The sequence below is a fragment of the Melitaea cinxia genome, chromosome 6, assembly GCF_905220565.1.
Source record: "Melitaea cinxia chromosome 6, ilMelCinx1.1, whole genome shotgun sequence".
NCBI lineage: Eukaryota > Metazoa > Arthropoda > Insecta > Lepidoptera > Nymphalidae > Melitaea > Melitaea cinxia.
In genome coordinates this window covers 11328751-11356546 of record NC_059399.1, presented here as the reverse complement: position 1 = coordinate 11356546, position 27796 = coordinate 11328751, and the positions used below count along the sequence as shown (strand labels likewise).

At 33.1% G+C, this 27796-nt stretch overlaps 1 protein-coding gene across 1 annotated transcript; it reads right to left on the bottom strand.

The window, feature by feature from the left end:
- On the bottom strand, positions 1–27509 carry LOC123654370 (2-oxoglutarate dehydrogenase, mitochondrial). The gene is made up of 23 exons (XM_045590281.1): positions 27089–27509; positions 25581–25689; positions 24804–24938; positions 21441–21591; positions 20894–20961; positions 13289–13391; positions 12309–12387; positions 11882–12058; positions 9620–9768; positions 9233–9318; positions 8410–8589; positions 7350–7530; positions 6143–6361; positions 5392–5585; positions 4912–5165; positions 4672–4784; positions 4176–4363; positions 3798–3891; positions 3482–3674; positions 3112–3249; positions 2603–2771; positions 1546–1649; positions 1–1173 (listed from the first exon to the last, which is right to left on the bottom strand). The coding sequence occupies exons 2-23, from the start codon at positions 25662–25664 to the stop codon at positions 1074–1076; spliced, it is 3159 nt and encodes a 1052-aa protein (XP_045446237.1). The 5' UTR covers positions 25665–25689; positions 27089–27509; the 3' UTR covers positions 1–1073.
- Between the last annotated feature and the right edge of the window lie 287 nt (positions 27510–27796).

Below are 27796 nucleotides of genomic sequence, written 5' to 3'. Positions count from 1 at the left end.
TTTACTGAATATATATTTATTGTAAAGTAACTAGATCAAAGTAAAATAGCATAAATTGCTCAGGTGTCCTGCCAAACCTGTACCTGTCATACAACATTCTTGATTCCCTATCATTCTTTCCCCATCAAACCTGAACCAGTTCAAAAATATTAGATCAAAATTATATTAACAATAGTAGTGGATATAATACATGCGAGTTACAGCTTTTGGATCGAATTACAAACAACAATAAACATTAGATATTACTACAGACAGTTTTAAACTGTTCATAGTAGTCTACGTACATGTAACATCGAGATAACAATACGCGTAGCGTAGATTTGGTGTTGTTCCTTACATGTGGCCGCGAGCGGCGGTAACTTCAAAACTAAGACTATGCGATTGTTAACGGTCGCAAAATATATTAAAATCACTAACAAGTTGCATGTGCCGCTTTAACACGTACTACGGAATCACGGCTAGTCGATTTTAATTAAAATTTACTACTAATAATATCTCATTGAATATCTTATGACAAGTGCTGATAGTTTATACTAATCAAGGTGATGAAATACTTTTAAATACTAATTTAAATAGGTTTTATAGTTAAGTTAATACTCGAAAAAGATGAAGAAAAAAAATCGTAAACATAGGGTTGTCTCTCAGCTTCATTTCTAGTCTTGGGACTAATGATAGAAACTGTTAACCCGTTAGCGATAAGAAATAACACATTTTAATAAATAAACTAAACGGATTTATTTACAATTCAAGCTTTACTCAAGCACAATTACTAAGAGGGACATAATGACATATTATTGTAACATTTAAAATAAATAATGTCCACTAACCGTATATTATGCTACATTGAATAAATAAATTAGAATTTATCTAAATATTCTAACTAATCGTAAGGAGAATTGTTTTAGAATACTGACATTTACAGCGAAAATTAATTCAAAATAACCGTAACAGCATTTCTTCAAATGTTAAGCAAGTCTATTAATTACATTTTTGTAGTTTTGGTTGCGTAAAAACTATTTTTACGGACGACAGCGTTACATAAAAAAAAATATTTCGATTTAGATATGATTCGTTTATAATACGCAGAACTCGTCCAGAAGATTTTTTAATTCCTTGTTGTGAGCCGCCTTCGAACCGGTAGCGGGCGAAGCGGCAGTCGCCCTTCCATTGTAACTGTAACAAATAACTTTATAAGTTAAAATCATAAATGACAATTCACATTAAGAGATAAACACATAGCTTGCAGTTTTTAAACATTGCGATTAAAGCTTTTGTGCAAAACGTAACGATAAAAGAGACGACAACCAATTATAATAACGAAGTAACCACAAACGAAAAATGCACATATTGTAATAGGAGGTGATAATAAGATTTCATCGAATCCTATCAGCCGCTTTGTCAAAATTGAATAACAAAAATATATATACTCCCATACCGTTGTATTATATCGACAAATACAAATACGACAATCACGTTGAAGTACAATATCAAAACTAAATAAAAGCATTGGTTTACAGCAGTTACTTAGGTGGATTAGAATCTCACCTAATAGTGCGTGGTACGGTTTCAGTTTGTGGTTCCGATTCAGTCTTAGGGCCCTCAGCGCCCCCGAAAAGTTGACTAAACCAACCGCCCGATTGTGAACGAGACTTAGGCCTGCAACCAATGGCCAGAGGTTATGGACGAGATGTTAGCGATCATTATGTAATTTGAAAATGAAAACAACCAATTCCAATACAACCAATCGATTTAAATATATAAAAGAGATAAATGAGAAACACTAACGCACAACTGCAAGCTATGTAGTAACCTAAACTAAAGAAATGTATCTTGTATAGACATACAAGTGGAGTATTTGACTGATTTTTTTTGTATCTATTTTAGTCATATTTTGTGGTATGTATGATTATTCCCTCTTTCAATGCCTCTAGCTTGTATACACTCCTATACACAATTGTCGAATTATAATTAAAAAAGTGGATAAAATGCACCTTTCATTTTTATTGAAACATTTTTTTATTTCAGTGCATCTAAATTTATTCACGATATATTGTACGATTGAGCTTAAAAAATATACTATAAAATATAAAACCGTGTACTAAACTACGTTATAAAAGCGTTTACAACCCACCACACATTAAATCACATTTATGATTCATAGTAATACCAATTACGATTTGTTTCCAAATATTATCAAGAAATAATAAGTGTAATCACATATTGCTAACGATGTTACGCGTAATCTGTCAGTATATTTTAATAGAGCAGGTAAGCGTCAAGGGGAACGTTTGTACATAAGCAATATACTAAACTTATAAAATTGTACTGATTATACTTACTATTAAAATAACATCCATTTTATAGATTCAAATATACATTAAATTTTTCTCAACTTTTAGTACTGTTGATCATTACTCATGATAAGTTGTATTTATTTATTAAATATTTGAAAAACCAACAGCACAATTAGCAAAACACAGCTTTAATACATAACGACAGTTCACTAATGTCGGTCTTCACATATGTATAAACCAACCCTTCTATATGGAACAGGATACTACTTGCCAAAGCAAGTAGTAGTCTATTGCGAAGCCAATCCAACTGACCTGATCTGCTTCTGGTTCTGCAGCAGCGTGCGGAAGCGAGGCTCGATGTAGCTCCAGGAGCCCATGTTCTTGTGCTCCTCCTGGCTCCACACCAGCTGAGCGTTCGGGTACTTGGCGATCTCCTGCTTGATCAGGTCGTACGGGAATGGAGAGATCTGCTCCAGTCTGCCGACACATAGCACACAGATATATATTTATTACACCATCTTTACTACTGCTACGAACTGAAAAGTCTTATCAGTTATCGATTTATAGTGAATGATTTTTAAAATATTAAGTCTTTCATTCAACCTTAGAAAAATATTTGTATCGGAATACCAGTAAGGAAGTTCATTTAATATAAAAGATCCTGCTATGACTAATAGGTTTTATGTAGTAATAATAAATACCAAACTATCTGATACGTGTACCAAACGTTATATTTACAACGAAACGAAGTGTCATCGTTGTAGATATTTTTGAAACCTTTGTGGCAATCATTATTAACGTACATATAATTACAAACCTGACAATAGCGATGTCCTTCTCGAGTCCGCGGTCGCGTCTTTCCTTGAGCAGGTCGTAGTACACACGGCCAGTACAGAAGGCTACCTTGCGAACGTTATTTGGATTTTCAGCCGCTGGACCTTCTTCTGGGATCAATCTGTATAAAATATGTAACCATCATTACACTCAAACACCACAAAAAATTTATAATTTCTTGCTTAATAATGCTATATCTTTACACATTAAATCTACTGAACCCTTTAAGACGAATCATAACGTTAGATATTTGCTGTACCCCGCGGCTTTAACAATGTTAATTTGAGGAAAAACTCGAAAGTAATGAATCGAAAGCGACAAAAGTAAAGTCGCGGGGCACGGCCAGTTCGTACCTCTTGAAGACGGTCCCCTCGACCATGTCGTCGAAGGAGGACTTGCACTCGGGGTGGCGCAGCAGCGACTTGGGCGTCATGAGGATGAGCGGCTTGCGGAAGGGCAGCGCGATCTGGCGCCGCAGGATGTGGAACAGCGACGCGGGCGTCGAGCAGTTCGCCACCACCCAGTTGCAGTCGTGCAGCTGCCGCACTGCGGACGGCGGGCGTTACGTTGCACCACAGGCCTCGCTTCATACTACTCGGTGCGTAAGTGCGCTGAGTAGTATGCTAGCTTTAATTCATGTTGCATTGCAAAAAATTAATTCCTCTTTACCTTCATAATCGGGACTCTCTGGTGGCATGTAGTCGGGGTCGTCAGCGCTCATTTGCAGGAATCTTTCCAAGCGTGCCGAAGAGTGTTCAGGTCCCTAGAAATGTTTGAAGTAGTACCGTACCATAAGCACAAATACATATCATATCTATTTAATTAAAAACGAATCGCAAAATGTGCTGCTAAGCAAAAAACTTGGGAATAGATGGGGCAATTCGATTGACTTAAATTATTTTTTTTTTTCTGAACGAAATATAGAAATTACACTTTAAGTGGGGAAATTTCAGAAAGCGTAATGAGTATTTTTGAACTTTCGTTCTTGTCGTCAACTTGTACAATAATAAATATATTTAATGGGAATACAATGCAAGTAAAACTCACCATGCCCTCCATTCCGTGTGGTTGTAACAGCACAATACCAGACTGTCGCACCCACTTGGCCTGTCCACTCGAGATGAACTGGTCGATGATGCACTGCGCTACATTGTTGAAGTCACCAAATTGAGCCTCCCAAAGCACGAGTGCATTAGGGTTTGTCACAGAGTAACCCACTTCAAAACCAAGTACACCTGATGAAAAAAAATATTTCTTTATATTAAATGTACTTCTTCAATAATACAAGGAAACCACTTGTATGTACATATATGTTACCCTAGTTATAAAAAAAAAATTAAAAAAAAACATTCCTTCTATATTAATCCAGTCGAATTTCATAAAATAAGAATAATGTAAATCGCCAGAAGTTTTAAATAAGTGGACATACTAACAAAAAAAATATACAAAATTATACATCTCAAAACATAATTGCCATTTTCTTAAGTTACTTCAAAAAATCCATATTAGCTACTTTACAAACAATTATAAAATATATAGTTACCGTATTCCGACAAGGAGCTGTTACAAACAGTATATGGAGCTTGATCGGGGTAGAGATGAGCCAATGGGCAGTATGTAGCCTTGTCAACCTTTTGGTGATGGAGGACATGGTGCCTATTGAAAGAAATATTATTTTATTTTTGTATATACATACACTTCTTTTTACATAACTTTTTCATGGCTGTGACTTACATAATAACGTTGTCATTGATGTCAAGTAATAACACATAGTAATGTTCACCTGTGTGAGAAAGTGCCTCTCTCAACATCCTCTCCCGAAAGGCGGACATGGATACCCTCCTTCAGCAATGATCCGAAAGCCATAGCCTCAGCTAAAGCCCAGTCTACGGTTCGATTCTCGACCATTTCCATACGAGCCTTGAGGATACGTAACAATCCCTTGTGAATCTCGAACTCAGCTGCGTTAGGTGGCGGCGATGAAAAACGCTTGCCGATATGAACGAGAGTCTCTTCGACTACGCCAGTTGGAGACATCTATAAAAGGATTGATATTTATTTTAGATCTATCAATTATAAATTTATTTATTTAGATATGTAGTCGAATGTCTCTTAATTACTACTTATAATAGAAGAAGATAAAAAAGAACGTAATATAAGAAAATATGTAATTAAATTGAAAATTATTTCATATTATTTCCATAAATTATTGATTGAAATTGATAGTTATTATAGCCACTGGAAAGAGTTATTTTAATTTTACCTTGAGTGGGTCCTTGCCTTCAAAGAAGCCAGACCAGGGAGAGTCAAGCCAGTCCTTGTACTTGATGTGAGTTTCTTGCTTGGCTTGGTTGTAAGCATCCTCACAGATCTTTTCGTATTTATCTTTAACGTCTTTCACTTCTTCCGCCGTGACAACGCCTTCAGCGATCAATCGATCGGCATATATTTCGAGAACTGTAAAAAAATAACGACAATTCGTTTATTATTAATCACATTTTATTTGAATATTTAATTGTTAACAGTTAAACCAGTATTAAGTCACACAAAATGGGTTCGAACATTTTTGTATGGAGCCTGGCATATCTAGACACCGCAAGACAATGGAGTGTTCACATACGCGTAATAACTCGATTTTCAATGATAGCCTTTGGACTCTTATGGCGATCATTACTTCTAAATATCTCGGAAACCTGACACTTTAGGATACCATGTTATATGACATTTTTTGTTTGTATAAGTGTCCGCTATCCAATTATATCGTGCTTCTATCTCTATCTTATTATCTATCTTCTATCCACTTTTATCGTGCTCGGAAATTTCTAGCTGCTAGCTGGCTAGATATGCCACAAAGGTTCGTACCCCTTTTGTTATAAATTATACACAGAACATTCATCATTTAAAGAAAAATATTATTAGAATGATGATCATTATTTAAAGAAAAATATTATTAATTTTTAAATTTAATAATATATTTTATCTAAGCATCACGACACGAGAGGAGAACGGCTCACCGGGCTTGGTCTTCCTGATCTTCTGGTACATGAGCGGCTGCGTGAACATGGGCTCGTCGACCTCGTTGTGCCCGTTGCGGCGGTAGCTCACGATGTCGATGACGACGTCCTTGTGGAAGGTGGCGCGCCACTCGGCCGCCACGTTGCACACGTGCATCACCGCCTCCGGGTTGTCGCCGTTCACGTGGAAGATGGGCGCGTTCACCACGCGCGCCACGTCTGCGGACGGGGCCGGTCAGAGCTGGTCTATCTCTACCACTATGTTCTATCTCTATCACTATGTTCTATCTCTACCACTATGTCCTATCTCTACCACTATGTTCTATCTCTATCACTATGTTCTATCTCTACTGTTGTTTCCAAAACAACTCATCTATATACATATAATAAAATGGTAGGAAAGTCAAAACTGTACATTGAATATTTTTTTTAAAAATACTTGGGGTGTGATCTACAATCGATACCGAAGCCAAAAATATACTTTTTAGAATTTTTGTCTGTTTGTCTGTATTTATGTCCGGGATAAACTCAAAAAGTACTGCGTGGATTTACTTCAAATTTGGCACGAATATTATTGAGAAGTCGGGTCAACATATAGGCTACATATTATCACGCTATCACCTACGAGGAACGAGCAGTGAACCTTTATTTCTTCAACACATTCTGTAACAACGTGTAATCTAACGACGCATATTTGAATATTGTTTTTATTATGTTAATAACCACGCTATAAGCTAGCTTCACACTATAAATGAAGACTTTCTGTAGTATATTTAGTATCAGCATTACACCCGTGCGAAGCCGGGGCGGGTCGCTAGTTATTTATATTTAAATACTCACACACTTTCCTAAAATTACCGCGGGTGAAAACGCGGGGCACAGCTAGTCTTAATATATATACAAAGCATTCCCCACAAGTCTATTAGAAAAAGCATGTACGCCAGCTGAACAGTACAAAGATGTTTATACGTTTCAGGGTTCAAATCATTCGAAGCAAATACCAAAGTTAATGCATCGCATTATTATTGGTGATCTATGAGAAACATTTTGAAATACTTATGGGACAGAGAATCTTTAATATCTTCTAATCTTTTGTTACAAAAAAAATAAGTATTGAGTAACAAAATAAAACTGCAATTTCATAATTTAAAAAAAAAAACGATTTTATAACCAGGATGTTCACCACAGCGTTTCGAAGGTAACAAACCTGTGCAGTACGCAGACGACCTCGAGTGTCGCGGGTCGGTGGTGAAGCCGATCTGGTTGTTGACCACGATGTGGATGGTCCCGTGCGTGGTGTACGCGGGCAGGTCCGACAGGTGCATCGTCTCGAAAACCACGCCCTGCCCGGCGAAGGCGGCGTCTCCGTGGAGTAGGATCGACATCACCTGCAATGTTATAAAAAGTATACTAATATTATTTTTCCATAATTTAATTATTGTCAACCTTTTTTTTATATTCGTATTTATACTCTTTGTTTTATTATTGTGTTGTTATCATCTTTGTATACAGATTAGTTGCATTTATGTTTTCGATATCTGAACTCAAAGTCTGATTGTGTAACAATAAACTATTTTTGGGAAAGACACTGTGTGGCCTGAAACACAGCTTTTTAAGATATCACGAGCCACAGAGCTTCTAGATAATGTAAACTACCTACTTTGAACAAAATAAAAACTATTTTTTTTTTATATATTATACAAGTGTATGGCATTTTGTACTCGGCGAGATGCTCAAGTAGTTATACGCACGTTTTAAGACTAGGGAATTTAATATCAATACTTCTAATAAAGATATGTCAGTTGTTTCATTTCAAGTCATAATTTATTTCGTAATTCCTCACCCAGTATTTGGAAATCGAGGCATCAAAAACATGAATCTGCTTTATAACTAATTTACATCTATTGGAAATAAAATTTATGACTACAGTATACTACACGCATAGTTTGATAAGAGTTAAGACAATTCGACTGTCCCGACGTACAGTATCGAAACTGAAAATTTTCTATTTTTTTATTGCATGAAAAAACTACTTTTTATGTATATTTTTTTTAAAGAAAAAAGAGAAAATGCTATAAAATACACATAAAATCACATTTTTCATGAGCTTATACTCAATATCAATACTTAACAAATCATTCAGCGTAAAAAATATACAGTGCCTTTTTTCAATTTCGATATTATATGTAGGAACAGTTGAATTATATTAGTCTAAATAACGAGTCATCGAGAAAATTTGATAAAAAGCATTAAAATACTTTGTTTACCTTCTTGCCCTCATTGTCTCCTCTGTAGAACTGTTCAGCTCGAGTCTTGCCCTGCACAACGGGGTCCACCGCCTCCAAGTGAGACGGGTTAGCGCAAACAGCCAATCTGATGTTCTTGTTCGTTACTCGGTTCAGACGCTCGATGTATGTACCCAAGTGATACTTTACGTCTCCAGAACCCTACAAATATTATATAAACATCACGATCACGATTTATCCTGTAACATTTTACAACTGGTCGTAGGCCTCTTTTTCCATATAGGGGAAGGATTAAAGCTTAATCCACCTCGCTGCTTCATGGCTGGTTGGGGGATATATTCTCTACTATGAGTAACGATTGCTATCAGGTGTATATGACAACAACCAAGACCAAGTGCTTAACGTGCTCTGCAAGGCAAGGTGAGGAGACCCACAAGGACAGACATCCAAACCAGAAACAGATGTTTGTACAAATATCCATCCCGAGCAGGAATCGAACCCGCAAACCGTCGGTGTTTAGACACCTATACTGTAACCGCCTCACTACATCAGAGCGATTGTTATAACAATAGCAGATATACGTATAGACAGCACAATTAATATCGATGCAGATATAATCTGAGTGACAGTAATACAGTAGTTGTTGTCTAAGCGACATCAGTTGAAACCGCAGACTAACAACATTGCAATGAGGAGAAAGATGACTGAATTGTTAAATTGTTGTAAGCCATGGCTTCGTTTCAAATGAGTCTTCTGATAACGCTATTGGTACTACTTTGAAAGTAATTTACTAAAACAAACTAACAAATATAATTATATGTATATATAAATCAAAGAATCTTACATCATCTTCGGCTTCCAGACCAGCAAACTGAGTGAACAGTTGATGAAGAGGCTTACGACAAACGTTGGCCAAAACATTCAAACGACCTGAGACAAAATATTACATTGGATTTAAGACAAACAAATTTTAAACAAAATTAAGTATCAAATAATGATTTTAAAAAGTATACATTTCGTTAACTTACACTTCTATTTTATTCTTCTGAAATTTCAAAAAAAATTTGGTTGTTATATTTTTTCTTCAAGCCAAAAATAACGATACCTAAGTGCTTGATTTAAAAATAAATAAAACTAAATTGCATTATACATAATTATGACATATCAAGGTATTTATAGGCTATATAATTTTATGTTACAACGCATATAATATATTTAGCAATATTAGTACCTCTGTGAGGCATTCCCATGATGATAGACTCGACGCCGAGTCTTGTGGACGTGTCGATGACTTGTTTCATAGCAGGAATCAAGATCTCGCAGCCCTCTAGACCGAAACGCTTCTCCGACGACCATTTCTTAGCTAGGAAGTTCTCGAATCTGTCACATAAAAAACATTGATTTAAGACTTGAAAAATAATTTCTTTATTTGACGGGTTTTTGTGGGTTTTTCATCATAGCTGTTTTTGAGGTATCTCTAATAATGTTTATCATACTATAATCAGTAGAATTCGTTTTTTTTTTGTTCTTTGTTTGAGAACAATCACAAATATTAAGTAAATAATAAAGTCGATTCACTCAAACCATTTCTACTTGATTGATTTGTAATTTTTATATATATTTACAGAATTCGCGATGTATTGCCCAGTTTTAAAAATTGTATGATATTGTTGTCTTCCGTTGTTTTGTTTTTTTTTTTTAGATATAGCTACATATTTTTACTTCTTTTTTATATTTTTTACTATTTTAGCACGGGGTTCTCGACCTGCTATTACAACTTAATTGACGTTTGCGAAATTTACCTTCGTATTCTAACGACATTGTAGCCATTTTTTTACTGTCTAAAAACTGGGATAAAACGAAATTTTCTAAAAATGGGTCCCTATCTAGATTTATTAATCTCCCCCGAAATTCCCTGTATACTAAATTTCATGAAAATCGTTGGAGCCGTTTCCGAGATTGAGATTCTATATATATATATATATATATATATATAAGAATTTCTCGTTTAAAAATATAAGATAAAATAAAATTCGCGGATGAAGGAGTATGAAATTTTGCAAACTTATAGTTTATATAGAGGATTGTAGAATGCTATTTTTTTTTTTTATTATGCATAAAAATTTACTTGCTGTGAAATAATATCTGATGTAAAAATTATTAAATTCACGGACCTATATTGCTGGGTGATAAGTTTTTTGATATGCAATTAAAAATATCCCTATATTATATAATGTGTACAATAACGATTCCAAAATACCTACTTGAATAAAGATTTTTATATATTGATTTCAAATAAATTACGCTACATCTCAGCTGCTTAATAAAAAATTATAATAATATTCAATCTGAAGAGTTCTTATTTACATCTAGAAACTTCAATTATCTATTTTAAATCTTGGTCTCTTAAGGGGTCGACTTAGATACGATAACTCTGAACGATAACTATTATTCACAGTTATCATATCAATCAAAGCAATGTTATTAAAATAAAACATTACCTCAGACATGTGTTACTCTAGATAAGCAATCTTGAACAATTGGATAAAAGCAAAGCATTATAGAATTTGTTTTTATCGCTTTCTTTTATTTTCCAACAAAAATAAATACATAATTTTTTTTTAATCTAATAACTACAACTGATATCATTGTTTCTTATTAACATTTTTTTTATTTTACTATAAAGGTGCCAAACAAGCATAAGGTTTGCCTGATGGTAACCAGATACCTTAGCCTATGGACGCCTGCAACACTAGGAGCATTGCAAGTGTGTAGCCGATCCTATACCTGACCCTCCCCCGAATCTCTGGCTACCTTAATTAAGACAGGACCACAATATAGCAGTACCTTAACTTTCCCATTTTCCCTTTAGCCTTCCCATAGGGTTGCTCCAAAATTCGAGTAAGATATTTCATTCTGGGGGAATTGGGGATAGGGTTGGCAACGCGCTTGCGATGCTTCTAGTTTGCAAACATCTGTAAGCTATGGTGATCGCTTACCATCAGGTGAGCCGTACGCTTGTTTGCCAATCTTAATGTAATTCTTGTTATGTATAATAAATCTCGCCCGTACCATCATTAAACGTGTATTTATACAATTTGTCATATAGTGCTGAAGGGTGTCAATAGATATGACTAGACCAAAAAACGGCAAAAATAAAATCTTAATCATCACAAAATGGGGAAAGTTTGTAAAGATGGTAGGTATAGTAAGAGTTATCGATGATGGATTCGAGGAGAAATTATTAAACTGATTGAAGTAATTAGGATTGAATGTACATAATTTATATGTGTACTGAATCATACTAACACATTGTATCGTACTGAAAGTAGCAGCATGATTTAAATGAAAATTTCTCTTACTGAGAAATACTAAGCTAAAAATATATATAAAAATCTGGTCCACTGCGGGTAGGCGGGTACATACACATTCAGACTCTCATCTTATTATAGAGTTACATGTTTATATGTTCTGTCCATCTAGTGTAACTTACCCAGTAGATCGAGTAAGGCGAGCCAGTATCAACCTCTTCTGGTCAGGACTCATCTTCGTCACGTTGGGGGGTTCCATGCGCTGTCTGATCCAGTTACATTGTTCCAGAGAATTTATGAACATAAACTCAATTCCGATATTATTACAGTACGCCTGTTCGAGACGATTAAGAATTTCCCTAAAATGAAATAAAAATATAATTTATTGACAAGTTATTTATTTTTATTATTAATAACTATAGTCCCAACCTGTTTAATTATTCAAGGTTATGACTGTTACAAAAACAAATTAAAAATGATACTTAAGAAAATAATAATCGTACTCGGTTATTGTAAACAAATCACGAGTTTTTCGATAATAAGACTCAACTATGTTAAGCTGAATAAATTGTAATTAATGTTTTATTGGTGTGACTAAAATATTTTTACCTTAGAGGCAAAGCCTTTTCCTTTTCTCCAATAAAAGTGGTAGAGGGTAATTTGAATACCCTGTCCATATCAGCTTCATCTAAAAACAAAGTGTTTTATAAGAAAGGGATTGTTCGGAAAAAGTTAAAAACTCAAGAATTAATGATTATAAAACCATTACAATAATATAAATAAATTCTATAATAAAATATACAAATTTACATTTAGAAACAGAGAAGACAAGCACAGATAAAAGCGAATTGCAATGATAGTATCATTTCCCTTTACTAGCACTTAAAGTCAATGACAAAAAAATATATAAACACATCTTGTAGTTTAATAACTACACAATTACCCTATAAGGTCCCAGACCAGTAAAAGCATCAAACCATAGTTTACAATTCCGGACTTTAACAAATATTTACATAGAATTATGACAATGATGTTAATTATACAAGATAAATGATATTCAATCTATACATTCTAGTCGTTCAAATTATTTTATACTTCTAAGGTATCTAAGTATGTAAGGTGCGTGTCGAATATAACATTGGCTACAATCCAGCGCCGAAGATATAAATTTATCGTTCAAGGTCACCTCAATCTTTTCTTTCACTCCAAAAATGTAAGATGGATATACGTATAAAATACACATGTATAATAAATATTTACACTCTTATCGTAGACATATAAACATGCATATAATATTGTACACTATAGACGTTACTCATGCGATCATGCACATTATCAACGTTCTGATATTCAAGACACTGTGACCATGCAGTTATGGAAAAGTGAGAGTAACGTGCGAGCCGAGGACTTGTGCTTTACGATACTTGGTCTTTGTAGTTATGGCTCAGTTTTGTATACAACGAACTAAAATATAAAAATGCAAATTAAACGTAAAATACAAAAGAAAATTAATATTTCGTTCTACTACGTCGCCATAACTACCCATCCAGCTATGTCGAGCGGCCAGGGTATGCGGGCTGTCTCCTTACCAAACCTGTAGCTGTTGTGAATGACCTCCCGAGGATTTTTACCAGCCAAATTGTAGTTTGCTATTTCCAACGGGTCGAGTTTCGCTATATGGTGTCCTCGGATCTGTTTTAGTTTTTAACTTGTTAAGTAGGCCAGAATAGAACAGCGTAACTTTGGTTAGGTATTAGAAATAAGAAATAAGAAGCGTTAAGTAATATAAATAGCATCATAAAATAATATATAACCAATATAACACTACATAAATAAAACTATATTTGAGGATTGAACTTCGGTCCTAAGTGTCGACATTCGTTTAAAATAACAAGTAAAAATTTTCTGTCCTTAAAAGTTAAAAATCTTAACTGCTAAGCACATTTTTCGATGTAAAGTGGTACATTGCAAAAAACTTTTACTACCAAAATCTGTAAAGGAAATGACTTTTGAATTGAAATAATAAAATATGAGATATAACATGACAAAATAAACAAAACTAATCTTATAAATAATTTTACTAACAATAAGATGTGTCTAGCTTCGAGCGTCTACAGTATGATTAAAATGAGTTCTGATTAATGAGAAAATAATCGTAATAAGATTAAGGTTACAGAACTAGTATTAATAAATTGTAACAATATATAATACAATATACATTTTTATGTTTTAGTAAATTATGTACTATTTACACTAAATAGTAATTATACGTCAAATAAAACAAGTAAAGGAAATATTACACATGATCGTAAATAATATCATAATTAATAACTCTTAACGATTGACTAATTGTGTAATAACAAGTGTCTGCCCTTATATTATCAGTGTTTATAGTAACAACTATATCTAGGTAACGTAAACATAGCTTCCACGTTTCAACGTCAAATACGTACTCCTAAAAATTAAATTTTCATACATTTATTTTCTTTTCTAGTAAAGGAATATGATCGCTGATGGCATAATATGCACAAAAACTAATATATTTAGCTACTCTGCTAAGTATTTTATATCTAAAAGCATAGACCACACAAGATACAAAACTTTTAGTAAGGACCGAATGTCAAAAAGCTAGTCTCAAATTAGATGTAATTTAATCATTTATTTGTTTAATAGTTGTATATAACATATTTATATGCTCGAAACTTAATTTCGTAAAATATAAGTAATAAGTAAGTATATTAAAAGGTTTTAATAATTCAATTGAGACCTATTTTTTACTAATCGTTATTGGCAATTTTGCACGACGCAAAAATATTTGGTACATTGCCAACATTGACCCGAAGTAAATATCAAAAGGTAGTAAACAAATTTATTTCCGAGTATACATACATACACCAAAATTTCTATGGCCAATTAAAATCCAATCACCAAAATATAATAAATCACCAAAGTAAAAACAAACTTTCAAATCACTACATTCCCAAAAATTAACAAAAATAATATTGAAATAAAGAAACATTCCATTCGCTAATACTTCGGCGGAAAAGATTTGTTTAAGCTAACAGTTACCCATAGCAATTTTATAACTTGTGCAGATAATTCATATTACATAGTTAGAGCAGCAAATTACTACATAGTTTTAATGCATCTACTGATACCACCCATAGATTATATATATATATATATTGCATTGGATATTCAATGAATTAGTGCAAAATAAATAGTTTAGACTCTTTTGGGCCTCATATTTCTTAAGTGAATTAAAATAATATATAAACATATTTAATCAGAAAAGCGAGTTTTAGTTACAATATTGCCAATGTGCTAGATAAAGATAATATATCCATAAATATATATCGCTGTTTTCAATCTATCTGCTGTTTTCGATACTAGCGATAGAATTTTGACAAAATCTATATTTTAGACTTTTGTCAAAAAATTTTCTTTAGTAGGAAAAATCACAGCAAGTTTGTAGAAAACAATAGTTATTAAGCAGCACTTGCCCTTTGTCTTTCATCAGAGCAGAGCGAGATTTGTATTATGAAATTGACAAACATTTAACAGTTGTTTATTTTTTATTACAATATTGATAGACAAAGTTACAATACACTCCTGTTTATTTTAGAAGACACCCGTAATCAGTTTAATAGATGCGGAAATTTGCTCTCGCTCTACCCTAGCGTGTCTGGAAGAAACATTGCCATCGACCGAATTCGTTAGACTAAAATTAAAAACTGTACAAAAGTGACATAAATATTCACATTAGTGACAAAACTCGGTCATTTTATCCAACCTAATTAGCATCTCGAGGAACGAATTTGTCGATCGCTAGGCCACTTCTCTCTCCCGAAATCCGGTGCTAAGCAAATACCCCAAGCGCAATACGAATGACCCATACCGAATCGTACGTGTTGCCTAATGACCGCTTCGCTGGCGAAGGCCCGCAGGCCTCCGTGCCAGTGCCCACTGGACACCGGGTCTCCGGTCGAGATGCCCAGAGGATCGAGACGAGCCACGAGGTGCCCACGAGACTATTGGTCAGATAAACTCTTTTCAAAACTATTCACTAGCCCGACTTCTTTTTTTTTTCTTGTTATAAGTCCGCCAGCGCAGTTTGCAGTGACCCTGCTTTCTGGTCCAGGCATTGTGGGTTCGATTCAAGCCACCGAGTCTGGGTGTAATATATGTATTTATTTTTATCAAAAAAAATGTAGGTATATCAATAAGACCTATAAATATGCATTAAGTTACCTATCTTAGAAACAAACGACAGTCTGTATTATATGTTAAAGATATTTATTTATTTATTCAACGACGCGTTAGTGCAGTGTTCGCTGGATATTAATAACTGTCACAGATTCGATCCCTGCTCGTGGTAAACCTTTTCATAAGCCATACAAAATATTGTCGTTATTTGAGTCTCCACTTTGTTTCCGGATCTCCAACAAAATATATTACTCTGGGCCGAACACTCAAACGTGTTTCTTTACAATCCCAATTTAACACTACCGATTCAATTTTAAGCGAGCATATTGATAATCTTCTAATTACATACATATAATATAATAACAATAAATTAACTGTTAATATTACTAACTTAAAATTTAATATCGTAAGGTTACATGACATTTCATATATTCTTCATAGAAAAAAAAAATCTTATGCCTACTACGCTACCTGACAATCCACAAAAATAATTATGGTTCAAAATCTTTTCAAACACGATTTAACATTTTGATAGTTAAAAGAAGTTTTATTATACTCTAATATGAATTATAATACTTCTTTAACTATCAAATGAGACGATCATTGAGAGACTGTTAGATCAATTTCCTATCTTATCACTCACCTGTACACTAACACGTAAAATAAAAAATTTAAGGTGAACAAAACGTTATTGATACTAACTCTTAGCTTCCATATATAAAATCTACCTTAACATAATTAAAAAAAAAAAAAACATAAAATTGTTATAATATTCTTAAATTTTAATGATAAATAAAAACTTAATGTATCTACTTAATTTACTACACTGTACATAATAAATTTAATACAATAACAATTATTTATATAATCGACTAAGCCCAAAATTACTAGATTAAAAGTACTATAATTTTTTTTTTTTTTTTTTTGGTTGTGTTGTATAAAAGTAGTAACATTGAGACTAGCAATTTATTTTAATATCGGTCAGATTAGTTTATTGATATATGTTTAGAAAGTGTTAATGCGGTTAATTTTATAGATTATAAATAAACCTGCTTATCACTATAATTTTTAAACAGACACAACGTCCACAACACTACTGCAACCAACATGTTAAAAGAGCTGCAAATATTGTCACAACATGCAAAATACAATTTACAGTGAACCTATGGATATTAGTAAGCAAAAAGGCACATAGGTATACATTATTAAGTAATTATTTAAAATGTGAAACACATTTTATAATTTAAAACAATCACTGTTTGCCATACAACTAAATGATAACAAAAAAACATTGCAAAATACTATGCTTAGGTGAGATGTGTGTTTGACTATTCATAGTAAACAGTTGGCGTAACTATAATAAAGATGTTATATTAAAATTAATAATTTTAGATAACCACATTAGAGCTACATTTTATTTATATGTAACAGTAATTATTAAGCTACGATTAAAACATTTAATATAATCCGTTTATTTTTGTGGGCTATGAAGTAATATTACAAAAAAAGGGCCAAAATTATCTTATGCTAAATTAAGTCACGCCAACCTTAAAAGCAACGACATACAAATGTGAATGTTACAGGTATCGGCATAGATATTGAGTGCTAAAGTAGTAATTAGTACAAAGTTACAGCTACCCTGTAGCAGCGTAAAGGAACCAAACGCGAAAGGCGCACGAGTGACGCGAAATGAGACTGACCAATCATTGTACAATACGATTACCGCGTACTTCTGTCACCAAAGAGACCCAAAACTCGATTCCGCGCAAGGGGTTTTCCCATAAAGTACGTTCGCATATAAAGGGGCGCGGCAGCTTAATGACGAGATATGACAATGGGAAGATTTTTGATATACCTTTAAACTATAAAAGAAATCATATTATTGTTCCGTATGCTATTTTTAATCAACAAAGCATTTACAGGGAGAACCTAGCTTTTTAACGTAATATTTGTTAGAAACTTAGAAAATCCGCTAAAAGTGTGACGTGACAAAGGAAGAAGTCCGAAACGGTGAAATTCAACGTGACATATTTAATGAACCCCCAAGTTGATGGTCAGCGCTCAACATCCGTGCCGATAGCAATCGTCAACGGGTCCGTTATCGTACCGAAATTGAAATATTTCCTCATGATGAGCTCGGAGCTAGGAGCGCGCATGCCCAGTTCGGGAAGGTTCGCCGTAGTGATGCCGAGCGGGTCCACGTCGGCCGCCAGGTGCCCGCGAGCCTGCCGCACCCCCATCACCGTTAGGGGTCGTCCATTAATCACTTGATGTTTTTTTTTTTTTGAAAATTTTAATCCCTCTAAACCCCTGGCCCGCTCTTTAATACCCAAAAGTCACGTCTATTTTTTGTGAAAAGTAAATTGAAATTTTCAAAATATTGTCTCTAAATACATATAATATAATCTGATTAATTTGTAAAAAATTAAGCATCGTGTTTTTTTTTTTTTTTGTTTAGAAATCGCGCGTCCATCGAAAATAAATACGCGTGATATTTCGTGATATTTTTCTACCTCCTTCCCCCCACTTTGGAACCTCAAGTGATTAATAGACGATATCTTAATCTAACCCGAAAACCCAAAACCCATGAAACGACAATACACACACTTATCCGCTATCACACAACCCTCGGAAATGGGTTTGCCAAAGTATCTATAGTCTAAGATCCGACTTAGGCAATATATGTGGTTAAATACAACGATCCAGTACGTATGCATGATATATGCATGAAATCGCATCTAGACAACGTTAGTTAATTAATCTATACAAATAAATAAAACTGGAGTGTCTGTTTGTAATATTAAAATAACCTTTTAAAGTTTATTTGCAATTTTTGTGTCTGTCTGTCTATCTGTTTGTTTGTTTGTTCCGGCTAATCTCTGGATCGGCTGGACCGATTTTTAAGGGACTTAAACTGGCAGATAGCTGATGTGATAAGCAGTAAATGAGGCTACTTTTATTTTAGAAATTTATTATATAACTGTGCGAACTGAACAATAATTTTTTTGCTACGACGGACGAAGTCGCGGGCACAGCTAGTTGAGTAAAAAAATTAAGAAGGTAAGTTAATTTGACATAAACCATCCTTTTATTGTAAATTATAACTGTGCTTACGAGCTCATTGGACGGTTACATATTGTCATTAAGCACATGAGGGTTTACATAGTTCTTAAGACGGATCTTGTACTATTGCTATCTCATAAATTACTTTAAATACTAACCCATATTTTTTTAATTTTGTATATTAAAATTGGTAGTGTAAATTTGATATAAAAAAAAATCTCCAATGAAAATTCAGATGAAAGACATCACAAGTTACAAGTAGTAAAAATTGCAAAAAAGGATTGTACAATATTTTAAAAACTGAGGTAGGACACAGCAGGAATTCCCTGTTCAAAATATGGAGCAGCCCGACTGAGGTAGTACCTCGACCTTATGGAATATCACAGCTAAATGATACTGTTTTCAAGCAGTATTGTGTTCCTGTTGGGGAGTGAAGTGACCAGAGCTCCTGGGAGGGGGTGGGGATTGGGTCGGCAACGCGCTTGCGGCGCTTCTGGGGTTGCATGCGTCTATAAGCTACGGTAATCTCATACCACCGGGTGAGCCGTACGCTTGTTTGCCGATCTAATGAAATAAAAATTAAAAAATTATTGTTTACGACATACGAGTATAATACTATGCTCGTCGTCAAGAACAATCCCAAGTTTGTAGCAAACAAATAAAGCTTTATCTGCTATCTGAAAGAGATTCGTAAACAGATTCCGGTTTCTAACAGATAAGTGTGGTAAAGTCATTTAAAAAAAACTACTGGTGTTTTCATCTCTAAAAATAAAATTATCGCATTTGCATTTCCAAGTTACATCATTTTTATATTTAATGACCTCCACACCAATTTCCATATCAATCTGATAGTTACTATTACACTAATATTATTACTATACTAAATCAAATTAACTACTCCCACTAAAACAACATTGTCAAAAATGTGTAAGCAACGAAAAAACATAATATAAGTGTGCTCTCAGTACCAAACTACGTGGAGTTGCGAAAATTTTTTACAAATTAATTAAAGAATTGCAGTACTGTTCTTTGAACTGTTACTATTCTAAACATAATCATTTCTGTTTTTACAGTAGACCCTCAAAGAAAAAGGGTCGGTTCGAAAGAATATCTACAATATCTTCAAAAGTAGGTACTTGACCTGGCTTTATGAAATAAAAACTAAATTAAAGAATATTTACTGCCACATAAAACAATTATAATTTTTTTTCTTTTTTTTTTGATAATTTTAACCCCAGTGAGCATGCATGTGACAAACTTAGTCAATCACGCTACGTGAAATAAAAGAAGCTCTAATAGAGGAATGACAGAATAGTCCGCAGCATCGTATCAAAAACCTAGTAGGAAGTATGACAAATAGCATAACAGTTGTATTGCGAGCTCACGGAGCAAACACAATGAACTAAAAGTGCGTGAAAAAGGCACATCTGTAACCAATCTACATTTACGAAAATACTGGAAAAGGTACGCAGTTTTATTTATTAGATATTTGTTAAAAATGAAATGGTTGAACTAATTTATTTATTTAAGCACCATAAAATATTCTTTCATTTAGTATTTATTTCATAAAGCTTTTAAGATATTGAACATTCTCTAACCGACCTTTTTTATTTGCGTTCCATTTTTTTTTTAATAATTTATAAAGGATACACAACAATCGCAAAGAAATTAAACAAACTTAACTAATATGACGTGAAATAACATAAATAATATGGAAAAATAAATGATACACTTAATGTTATCTCCTATTTTCTTTACAACATACCAACGCTTTTGTTATTGAACTATACTAACTGAATATTACTAATCGATTTAACTAACTCGAGGTTCATTCATGAACTTGTTATAATTATGAGATACACCACATAAAAAATCGCAAACAATAAAAAATAAAATTACAAATAGGCAATTGGAAAATTGTTCACCTGGTAACTCCTGATGATAGCCTGGACAGCGAGGTGATCGTCGATGATTTTTTCATTTATAGGGGAGCCTGTTATAACAGAAAATAAACTATGTCATAGCCTAAATACATCTTTACGCAAATACAAATATATTTACTATAAGTTGCAAATTCCAAATACTCGCTAAATATGTATCATGTATCGCTGTAAAATTACGAAATAAATTTGTTACTGAAATTTATCTTTTTGACTAATTTCCAAAGGAAAGTTAATTAATAGCTGATAATTCGCATCGTCTTATCTATTACTAGCTGACCCCGCAAACGTTGCTTTGCCATATATGTTATTAACCCGCTTAATCCCCCCCCCCCACCCTTATAACTTAGGGATATGAAAAATAGATGTTAGCCGATTCTCAGACCTACCCGATATGCCCAAAAATTTTTATTAAAATCGGTCGAGCCGTTTCGGAGGAGTTCAATGTTTAACACCATGACACGAGAATTTTATATATTAGATTTATTTACATCAACACGTATTATGCGACAACATGCAATGCATAACTTACCGGCAGTGATAGATGGCATACCACCGGACGCTGGGACAAGTGACGTAAGCGGCACTTCATTCTTAGAATAAGGAGCTAGATTCGGTGGAGCCGTGTACGCAACGCCGGGCTGGGCGCCGTTAGTCGCATTGCGGAAGAATGCGTCCCACGACTACAACAATTCAAATTCAAAATTCAAATAGCTATAGAGAAATAATGACAAAACACTTTTATACTTAAAAACTATTTTAAAGCAAAATCTCCAAAGATCTTCCAAGGTAATTTACATTTATAATTATATCTGTAATTGTCTACAGTTCTACATTTTGCACATTAAATATTTTATAAAATGGTATTTGGTTTTTTTCTCCTTTGAGATGAAATTGACTGAAACAATGATTTAATTAAAAATTGCAAATTTAACATTAGCCGATGCCTTCAGCTCGTTGGCTCCCGTTCATATACGTAACAGCCTTAAAAATTAGAATATATCGAAATTTAATTATTTTATTTACCTTTTACAACAAAAACGCGAAAGTTGTGAATATAATGTATCTCGTGACCTCAACTTTATCAATTGAGTACGCATTGAATTAGGACAAATGCAAGGGTAAATTCTATGGATAAAGTGAGGATGTGAATACAACCTTACATAAAAACAATAACTAATACATTTTTGAAGGCTGTATAAGCATATTTTACACCACTCATTATAGCCTAAGATCCCGCTGCATAATCAGTATGTTCATCATATACTTAATCAAATCAAACTCAAATTTAAACATACATTTGCAGGCACTTTTTGACTCGCACCTTTTATCGATGATTCATAAAGGATTGAAATAATTAGTTTGTTTATCAACGTGATGAACGTAACGATTTTGCAGCGGGATCATAGGCTATTATAACGTATTATATTAAGATATATTCAGCAATATAACCCAATGCAGTTTTCTAGTGAGTTACCTGTCATTAACTCTCTGCCATAAGTTCATAACTTGAATATAATCAAAAACAATAAAAAAGTATGTGTCAGCTCCGACGCACGACTGGAGTTTACTCCTTCAGATCGACTGTCTAAATAGGCACAAAAATGCTTACTAGTCTAAGAAAAAGATTAATACCATTATTTCAGCCTAATATAGTCTACTGCTAAGCATAGGCCTCCACAAGTTGGCGCCAAAAATGGCGTAAACTCATGTGTTTTGCCCATAGTCACAACGCTGGGCAGGCGGGTTGGTTACCGCAGGGCTAGCTTTGTCGCACTGAAGACGCTGCTGCCCGTCTTTGCCATCTATCGATCGAGCGATGGAGTTATTAGAAAGGTGTGTATGTGGCTCTTCCTGACAGGCCTGAGAGTCTGTCTGGGTACGGGCCTCGAGGTTGCCCTCTTTACCCGGGCTTTCATCACCGGGGCTTCGCCTCCGGGATCACCTTATTTCGGCCCTATTGGGCCAGGGTTTTATTGCCCTTGGGTTCTTTGCCTTACTATTATTTTTTCTTCTTCCGTCCGTAGGTCAGTCCTCATCTTGGTCTTGGTCTCTTCCTTATTAGAAATAGAATAGTTACTAGAAAACGTCGTCATCTATTGGGTTTCGATAGACGACGAAGTTTTCTTAGTAGTTTGTCTTACCGATAGATGGCGTTACGAGAAACGTAATGAGGTCATTCGTTTAGTACATTTTAGTCCTCATATTTTTTTCATACTGGGGGGCCTTATATGAAAATCGATTCTTAAGGACTAAACTCCAAAATAAATGTTTCTTTATACGGCTTTTATTATTTTATTTGTCACTCTTATATCTATTGATACCTATTACAATTCCTCATGAGAAACAATAAATATTATATAACAGCTTAGTTTTCATGGATAAAATGTATATAAACACATTTTGACTGGAACTGTTTGTCGAGATGAAACCGGTTTTAAAGTAGATTTGTGTAATTCAAGTGTTAAACAGACCGAATTAGAGCTCGCCTTCAAATTGACCTTGCACGCATTACGAATTTCACGTGAAGAACACCTTGACGATTAAAATGATGATTTGCAGAATAGCGACATTTAAATTAAAGCCTTTACGCTACTTGAAACTAAAAGCATTGTAGTTGTTACAAGTCTAAAGTAAAACCGCGATTTCACGATTGAAAATCATTTTTGTATCATGTAATCATATTTGTAAGTCATCAGCAATATTATCATAAGTAGAATCGCACTTGCAATGACATTTTTATTTTAGATAGTACACATATTTATATTACATTTTCAAATATTGTAGTGTATTCGCGTTAAAAAAGTAAGTGACTCATATTTGTCTACCTGCTTAGCAACGGCCCTTTACCAATTAGATCAAAGTAAAATGAAGTGAATTTCTTCACATTAACCAATTCAAGTAAGTCCTTTAGACACGTGTTTAGTCAATTTCATTTAAATTACCTTATCTTTTCATAAAATTAATAAATAATTCAAAGCAGAACTACAAATCGAATAAATACTCTAACCACGTGGTTAGTGAAGAGCACACTGACACGTGGTTAGCGGAAACTCTCGGAATATCGAAACATTGTGACGATAATTATCAAATTGGAATTGGAAATACTGTGTCATAAAAGACTTCTTTTTTTAATGTTAATGATTAATTTTCACCTCAGTGTATGTCTTTACTTTGCTGTCACTGGTGAGTCACTACTTTCTTGACATGGATATACTATAGTTACAAACACCTATTGCAAACAAAATTGGGCAGTTTTGTGTCGCAACTCTTATATTTGTCAATTAATCAAAATGATTATGGAACTAACAATTAAATATTTTTATACTAATTAAAGAGATTGCCAAAAACAAATAACATTAGATTCGTGTTTTCATTTATTCACTCAATGTTAGTTAAGTATATAACCTACACATCAAAATTTATAATGCTACCAAACTTTTATCATTCTACATTTGATTACGAAAAAAAATTTTTTTTGGTTAATCTTATACCTAAAGTAACAAAATAGTTACCATAATTAAATACTTTTTGAGAGCTGAATAACTCTCTTTTAGCCTAACTATAACTAGCTTTTAAAATTATGTTCAGAACAAATAATACAAGAGGTAGGATACGGTAGGGAAGATCCTACTTAAGCTTTGAAACAGCCTGACTTGAGTAGTATTTCAACCTCTCGGAAGATCAAATCATAAGTAATGAACTTAAGTAGTGTTGTATTCCTGAGGTGAGTAAGGTAGCCAGAGCTCTTGGTAGAGAGAATAGGGTTGGCAACCCGCTTTTAATATATCTGGTCTTGAATGCTTCCATGAGCTATGGTATTTAATAAACATCAGCCGAACCATATGCTAGCCAACACCAACCTTGTGGTAATCAAACAATAGAATTTACTCACAGCATGTACAGAATTTGGATCTGTTAGCCAGGCATTGTACATTGTCTCCACATATGCAGAGCTTGATCCATTAAGGAATGGCTCCGCAGCTGTTGAACTCTTTAACCGATTGGCTGTCACTGTTACTGCAGCACTCTATTTTAAAAAAAAAGAAAATTAAAAATATTACAAGTTGACTGGACCATATAAAAAGGGATCTATTGTATGCACTAAACTAGTTCAGTTGCCTTCAATTATCCCACTGCCTTTTTTTAAAATAATTAAATCCAATTTTTAATAGCTGTTAATACTCTCCAGTTAAATATTTATTAGTGATCTATAAATTGATATGCATACACATTTCATAAAAAATACAGTTTTTAAATAACAATTGTTATTATGTTATAAAAATTATAATAATGATGATAAACTATTATTAAATATTTCTGTTGCCTTCAATTATACCACTGCCTTTTTATACACTAATAAACAATACATTAAAAATTACATTGATGGAAAACCACAGCAAACCACATATTAATAAATTTCTGTATAATAATGATTAGCCTTAATTAACATAGCAATAAAATTACTATCATTAAGCTATTTATTTCCAATATTCCTTGCACGTATCTTTACACTTGCTATCACTATCAGCTATAAATTTTCAAAACAAAAACATTTATATGTTGTTTGATATACCTATCACCTAAGCAGATAATAAATTTAAATTATTAAAACATAACATATATATATATATACATATATAATATGTATAAATTCTATATTACTTCTTACCTGTTTGTTGAGAAGCCATGATGCAAATCTTTCAGTATTACCAATTTTATTTGATGCCTTAAGTATTATCCTAGCCCGATGCATCTTTGTATCTTGTTTTTATTATATTCTGTAAATACAAACTATGTTAAAAATCATTTATGTCAAAGCGTGATTAAGATTTTTTTACTACTTATACCTTGACTACAATACTTAGGGCCTGTTTTACTGATTGTAAATAATGCTATTTGATGGATGACAGAACTGAAATTTTTTTTATTTTTTTTTTTTTTTTTTTTTTATTTATGAGATATTTCCCTATGCAAATATGTATGTAAATCCTGTAGTTTATTAATTGAGGAAAACAGGTTCTAATGGCCTTCTGCTGTTAAAGACAATCTACAGCTTATTTATAGGATAAACTTTTTCCACAACTGGCGAAACCGGTAAAATTATTATTTACTAACTTTTATGCGCAGCTTCGCTCACATTTAATTTTTTTTTAAATAAAAAGTATCCTATGTTACTTCTAATACCTCCAAGAATAAGTGTACAATATTTCATGATGATCAATTAAGTAGTTTTCACGTGTAAAAACATAACAAACAAACATACATTCACATTTATAATATTAGTAGGGATAGGGGTTTATTTAATAGTACAACTTGTGAAAATATATAAAAATAATAATTTATTAATGATGTTATTACTTGATCATTTGTATAATAAACTAAACATATTAAGGTTGGAAGGACAAGACTATACAATAGTTTTTGATAAATATTATTGAAATTAGTACAAACAAATGTTATATTTTTATAAGACATACAGTAGTGATATCAGTTTAAATAACCAAGAAAAGTAGGTCACTGACACAATCACAATGTCAAAGTAACTGGCACACTGACAAACTATTATACTTTATTTTGAGCTTGCTACATTGGACTTAATTTAGAAACAGAAAACTATAAAAGATTTTTTAAAAACCTCATCATTGGAATCATTTACATTGTTTAAATATCCAATACCCGTATAGGTATATCCTATATATATAACTAATTAATTACCTTATATATAATATAATTAATAATTACTTTAAAGAAATTATGTTATTCAAATTATTATTACTTTGTAATCAAATTTTACCTGTATTTTTACAATTGTTTAAAAATGTGTTTTTCTAACATTTATTCATTTAATGTTATAAATAAAATATCACAAACATCATAACATTTAATCATACGATACAGAATATAACAACTACGAGGAAAATCCATAAGGGTGATCAAGAAAAATTTCAAGGTTAGGTAAATATTATAATATACCTAAAATGGAAAACTTATTGCAACAAAAAGGAATAGTGTTATTCACGAAATTTGCAAATGTTATCATTTTGATTAAAACCTACCTATTTGTTATTAAATTAAAATTACTATTATCGGTAGTTACAGTACGTGCCCTCATGACTAATCCTCATCTATTCGTTTCATAATCTTATTTAAATTCTACTCCCAATAAAGTGTACATACCTTATGTAAAGCTTTTCTTCTAATAAAATTATGAATGATCGATAACAATATTCCGAAATTCAAGGTTACATAACACTCACCTTTCTATTACGTACAAAATGAAATGTAAGCACCAAGACTTCAGTTGAATTTAATGATAATTTTCAATAATTTAGAAATTTATAGAATAGCAGTTGCTGCTTTACCTTTGACACTATTTCGAATGAGGACTTTCGTTTAAAATGAATTTTGAAAAAACTCAAAAAACTGCATCAATCATCTTTTGCACTTTCGTTTCGAAATTTTTCCTCCCCCACAGATAGTACTAATCTTAAACCGACGACAGCGAGTGAGCGAGAAACCACTATACTATATTATTATGTAGTATACCGTAGTGTTGCGTCACAAGTTACGATATGTTCTACCATAGACAAAGATTGTTGAACGATCAATACTTGCTGTACTGTTTTGTCTTATTAAAGCAAATTATAATATGTTTATTACATATATATTTATTTAGACATATATCTATTACCATTCTTTTAGAAGTAAAACTTCATTACGGACGCTTGACTTGAGGAGTAAGCAGCTGAATGCATCACAAGAACGTTACGAATAGTGTGATCGGGTGAGGCGAACGGAAGTTAAGAGGGAAATGTAAGTTAGTTCACTAACTAGACTAGAAAAAGAGAGGGTTATGTTTCGTATGTATTCAATAGTGTGGTATGA

Bases quoted from the DNA above. Each gene is read 5' to 3' on its own strand.
- LOC123654370 (XM_045590281.1), bottom strand. From the start codon at position 25,664: ATGCATCGGGCTAGGATAATACTTAAGGCATCAAATAAAATTGGTAAT. The intron at 5,166-5,391 runs GTAAAATTAAAA...ATCCTTTTATAG, and splicing joins AAGGCAAGGACCCACTCAAG to ATGTCTCCAACTGGCGTAGT. The intron at 3,892-4,175 runs GTGAGTTTTACT...AAACATTTCTAG, and splicing joins CACACGGAATGGAGGGCATG to GGACCTGAACACTCTTCGGC.